This window comes from Oxyura jamaicensis, chromosome Z (genome assembly GCF_011077185.1).
Source record: "Oxyura jamaicensis isolate SHBP4307 breed ruddy duck chromosome Z, BPBGC_Ojam_1.0, whole genome shotgun sequence".
Taxonomy (NCBI): domain Eukaryota; kingdom Metazoa; phylum Chordata; class Aves; order Anseriformes; family Anatidae; genus Oxyura; species Oxyura jamaicensis.
In genome coordinates this window covers 65947760-65953759 of record NC_048926.1, presented here as the reverse complement: position 1 = coordinate 65953759, position 6000 = coordinate 65947760, and the positions used below count along the sequence as shown (strand labels likewise).

Here is a 6000-nt window from a genome sequence, read left to right as displayed (position 1 = left end):
ACACACATTTTGTAGTAGGGAGAAGATAAAAAGAAAACCATTTTTGTTTTGTTTTATTTCCACTCGAATACAAGAATCTGGGGAAGGAAAGGGTATGGGCGATACAGCTTGTTCAGGTCATTACTGCTGGTGGGCCACTGAGCTGGAGATGCATCATTTTGGGGGTGCAAGAGTATGGGAAGGGGTGTGTGTTTGTAGGGTAGCAAACAGGAGTCAGCCACTACTGCAGAAAGAGAGAAGAGAGCAGTGAAACTGAAATGCTTTAAAGATTGTGCCACAGAAATTTAATCTTGATGCAGTTTTTAATGGATAACAAAGGAACCCTTTTCTTCAAATAGCACAGAAAAAGCCACGTCTATTCATTAACTGAATGAAAGGTGCTAAAAAGGCACAACAGAGGATTTGGTATACATCCTTGTGATATCAGCATATGCAAACATCAAATTATGTAGAGACATAGCAGCACATGAACATAGCAAATTAGATCTTCCACAGCTTCGAAGCAAAAATAAGTATATAATTTATGTATATTCCCATATATTGGCTTAATAAACACAAACCTCAAGAGAAAAGCATGAACTACTACTCTTTTTAAAAGTTCAGCTTTTAATTAAATTTCAAAATCAGTAGAAAGTTGTGGAAAATAATGCAACATAAGCAGTTTTTTATTCTAATAAAACAGTTGAGAAGGAAACGCCTGGCCTTAAAATATTTTTTGCCAGTTTTTAAGTCATTTGCAAAGTTTTGCAATTATTTAAAGGAAAATTAATCAACTGGTAATTTCTTAGCAATATAACACCATATCCCAGAAAATTTATGTTTGTCCTGGGCATCTCTTAATCTGAGATTAAGAAATTTGAACCTGTTTATTTGAAAGCTTCCTAAACATAAGGGTTTTCTTATGTCCTTAATTTGAAAGATTTCTCACTTTGCCTTTTTTTCAACAAACTTTATATTGTGGATTATGAAAACACACAGATTTAACAGTGCCCACTTTTGCAGAACTTATACACATGTTCAAAAGCCTGCTATCCATCTCAAAGGTTCCCCAAAGCATGATGCAGTGGAACATATAAGGCAGATTTCATTTTGGTAAGTAATATTTGGAAACATAAAGTGGACAAGGACAAAGGAACAAACATTAGAAGCAAATGCATTCCTTTCTTCTTAATCAATATCTTGTTAGACTGGTGGTTTTGACTCATTAATCTTTTGGTAGGAAAAAACAAAACAGATTGACCATTACTGCAAAAAATAAAACTGCAAATTAAACTCATTGTAATGGAATTGCCTGCGAAGAGTGCTGCTTCATCAAGCACAACTTCCCTCAAAAGAGTTTGGACTGTGGAGTACTCATTTCTTTGAGGCAATGTATTTAGAGGTAAATTCTGAATCCAGAACACTTGAACCTTCTAAACTCTTATCTTTATTTTTTTCTTCAGCATATATTTTTAAAGCCAGACAAGTTCTGTCAAAATAAATAAATAAATAAATAAAAAATAAAAAAGTTTTGTATTTTTTGTTTAACAGCTTCAAACAAATCTGAAATTGAATTTCATGTAATTGCTGTGCTGCACCTAAATGATCAATCTAATAGAGATGCAATGGGATAAACAAAAATCTTAAAAAATAAAATGCCTGGAGGTTTTCAGTGAATTGTTTTTCATTTCTTCAGCAACTGCTGCATAGTGATTGACCTAGTACAGTAGTACAACATGGGAAATTAGCAATTAAAGGCTTCCATGCATCCAGCATCAGATCCTACAAATCCTGTTAACCACAGGAGCAAAATTAGAAGAATAAGAGGAATCAACAAAAGTAAAAACTAAGCTGTGTAGAATTTGTCCTTTGCTGAAAAACATGAAAACTCTGAATCCACAGATTGTATACACAAGAGTATTTAATGCAGGATTATAACTCAATTAGGACAACTATTTCTCTGATCCTGTAATTCCAAGGCATTTTACAGATGTCTGTGAATCCCAGGCAGTAAAATAAATGCCTTTCTGTTCTGCATAATGTAAGTTCACATTCTGCTGAAAGACACATTTACAGTTTTGTTTACAAAAATAATCTTCACAATATTTATCAAAAAATATATTATAGTTCTAAATGAGTCTAAAACAAGGTAAACTAAATTAATATGCAGTGTTAAATGTGAACATCATCCATATATGTAAAAATTACATTAAAAATAAATCCTAACTGATAACGCCATTTCTTTTATTAATGCTTGGATCCCAGAGCATGGGGGAAACAGATTCACAGACCAGTATGAGCAATGCCAACTCCAGAACTAGAGGCAGCGTCACACAAAAGATTGCACACACAAGTTGCACAAGAAAGCAAGTTCAGACTCTAGGCTAGGCTGGAGATTTCTGCACTGTGCTTTGCTACCAGAATAAACATACCCTTTCTCCAATTCCAATGGAGAGTGCATCTACACTACCATTAGTCACTTAAGACTGTTTTGCTTCAGATTTGTCAAAACTAATTCAGGTTTACTGATATTAGTGACAAATACAGCATTTATCTTGACCAAAAAGGACAAGGTTATATAAACTATATATATATAAACTAGCTTAGCCAGACAAATTAAATTGTTAATCCATTCCTAAACAAAAGGTCACTATTAGCTTAGGGTTAACCAGAACTTCTTAGCTCATCTCTGACCTAGTTTTGACCTCTCTTGTTAATTGCAGAAATGTTTTCAGTTAATAAACTGATGAGCAGTGTTTACACACCAATCCAATAGTTTCCTTATTTGCTGTTCATAACTTAAAGACAAAATGTCTTTATCTGGTCAAAGACTAATTAGTACCCAATTCGATCCATGTTGTTATCTTGAGTGGAATGGACAGTGAAGACAAACATTAAGCATTTTCATCAGTTTCATGATGGAGGAATATATAAACAAGAAGAAAGGAACATCAAAACTTTTATTTCATCTTTTTTTTTTTTCTCTAGATCATAAAACATTAATTCACAAAGCCTGTAAAAAATACACAATCCTTCTGTTTGCAGCAATTCACATTAGAAAGAAATACATTTTTTATCACAGTTAAAAGAGAACTAAAGAACACACATAAGTCTAATGGATCTGCAAACATGTTAGTAGGCTGTATCTAAAAATAAACATCTATCATTGCATCTAACTTCTGAATGTGCTGTCTACACTGCGTTTATTTAATGCTGTAACTGGCATAACAAGTGTATGTAAGGGTATGGATATGATATACCTTGCTGGCCCTATGCATAAAATGTCCCCTTCATCCCTTTCTGAAGAAAAAATAATTGGTTTTGCTAAAAAAAAAAAAAAAAAAATAGAACCTGAATTATAATTCCAAAATGATTTCTCCACATTTTTTCTATTTCTATTTTTTAAATCAGAAGTGTTCAGATAAATATATATACATACATATATATATTTATATGAGCTTAATTTAAATAGCTAAAACAAAGAAAAAAAACTGAACCTGACTGCATTGTAAAATGTTACATACAATTACAAAAATGAATTCTAATTCAAAGTCAAAATAACTATACAAATAGCATGCCTTATGCTCAGGAGAACTAAATAACATAAGGAATTACAGTTTGAAAACCTATTGTAATTAGATATTGAAATTAAAATAGGAGAAATTCAATATACTTCTAAACAGTGAAGACCTAGCATTCGATTACATTGACATTCTTCTTATTTTCATACTCATAAAAGCTTCTTCAAAGTAAATTTATCTAGTATTACTGAGGATCATACTTTTCACCCAAGATATAATATAACTCTGAATTATGCTCAGAATTTTCTCCTTTTCTATAGGAAATGAAAATGATCTTCTACCATCTGAACAAAGGCATCTGGCCTACTGCAAAATGAAAAAGTTTGTCCACTTCTGTTTGTCATGCTGGTAGGTAAACTCTTGACTATGAAGGGCCTAGAAGTTATTTTATTACAGTATGGGAATCTGTCTGGATTAAACCCAGATTAATATGCATTTGCCAGCTGCAAATAAATCCCATTGTACTGTAGGTACAGTTTACCTATATTTTTACATTATTCACCAAAAGCTCCATTCTTCTGAGTTTGCGCTTATTCTTTGGCATTGGCTTGTCATACAAGCCATTCTTGAGAAGATGTTCCTTGCTGTGATGGATCTGGGCACCATGCTGAAGCTGGAAAGAGCATAAAGCTTGAAGTGGACGGAGTATAGTCTGCAGAAAGATGGAAGGGTGGGGGAAAGGAGACAAAAAAAGAAGACTTTTAGAAAGCCACCTTGGAGGCATCATTTATCTGACATTTTGTATTCAAGAACTACTTCAAAATGCTTATAAAATTGACGTGGCTAGAACCTTTGGAGCCACACAGGACACAGCTGAACAAGAGACATGTCAAAAAGAAGCCACATAGTAGACACCCATCCACATACCTGCTGTCATTCCTCACTTCTTCCTCAGACACACTCAATGCCATCTTCAGTACCAGCTACATTACTCCAAGCTACAGTTTTAGCCTGATGTTAGAAATAGCCTGCAATCATTAGGGTGACTCAGCCAACAGACTTTAATAAAATAAGAAACAGTAACTAAACTATTTGTGATTGCAGGACAACAAAATAACTTGAAGAAGGGTTTTAGAAAGAGGGGAGGGTCTGATGATCAAGGTAGCTGGACTGCTATCCTGGAGACTGGATTGCATTCCTGCCTCTGCCCAGTGAAATTATGTAGGACTCATAAAGCCACTTATTTAACTCAAGTGGTTCCTAACTGTGGGTTCTTCATTTCCTGGTTGCTTGGCTCGGTATCATGGGGCCATATGTGCAGACATGTAAAGCAATCATAAATATAAGTGCAGTCAGCAGGAGCTGAGTTTCTATCATGTAAAATGTGACTATTTAGATCACATAAAAAATCAAGTCACTTACTTTTGGCACCAAATTATGCGCTCATCTTTAAATTCCACTGCTCTGGACTTCAATTTGCCATCTTGTATGTTATAGCACTCACTTAAGTCACAGAGATTATAAGTTCACTAATGTTTATAAAGATCTTGGCTACTGGAAAACTCAGAGAAGCACCTTTGAGAAACTGCTAATCTTGTCTGTGAAAAGTAGGTTGGGCCAAATTCTGTGTGGCTGAGATAAAACAGAATACAAGACCATGAATTGTAGACACTAAGGAAATATCCACCCTTGGTCTGTAAAAAACAGGAATCCTAATGAAGGAAAAATATGTCAACATTGTCCCAGCACACTAAAGGAAATAAGAAATATGCAAAACCCACTTTAATTTCAGTATTTCTCATTTTTTCCTTGGGTTTAACTTCTGCAGCCATGCATTTTGTCCTAGCTTGATTCTAAGGGCAACTGATTTAAAGTTGAGGAGACTCTTCAGTGTCACAGATATTGACACGATGATGGTGTATTCTACACCATGTCAACTGTGCAAACAATTTTTGACCTGTGAACCATTTCCAGTAAACTGAGGTCAGGTATCATTATCAATATTCATTATCTGATGAAGAGGGATATAAACACTAGATGTATTAGATGCTAGATGCTAGATGCTAGGGATGCTAGTGAAAACACAAATGAGCTTTAAATCTCTTTTCATGGATCCTTCAGTACTACATTTTGGGCACATAATCAGATTACAGTATCTGGGTCTATGTTTGGGATTTACTTTTACGTCTATTTCAAAAGGCTTATTAAATGATATTACTAATATCAACAACAAAAGATTATAAAAGGACATAATCTCTTTCATCATGGACTAGAAGGGATCACAACTTGCAAGGAAAAGGATAATGTCTAATTAGTATTCTTTGACCTGGGATAAACTTAAACTCAAGCACGGTTAAGTCCCAAATTCCTTGAATGACACCTAAGAGTTGTGAGCTGACTGGCAGGAAGACATAAGCCAGGGTGTTGCATTCCATGGCTACAGAAGTGCTGGAGGTCAGTGGGGCAGGCTTACAAAAGCACTTTATCTCCAAGCTAGCTG

General features: G+C 34.6%; 1 protein-coding gene across 1 annotated transcript in view; it reads right to left on the bottom strand.

Annotated features, from left to right (window-relative positions):
* Positions 1 to 261: 261 nt before the first annotated feature.
* The window catches only part of DTWD2 (DTW domain containing 2), a 95918-nt gene continuing 90179 nt past the window's right edge, over positions 262 to 6000 (bottom strand). The window contains exon 6 of the mRNA XM_035310671.1: positions 262 to 4212. Coding sequence (XP_035166562.1) covers positions 4042 to 4212 — 171 coding nt within the window. The 3' untranslated portion in view covers positions 262 to 4041. The remainder of the gene's footprint in view (positions 4213 to 6000) is intronic.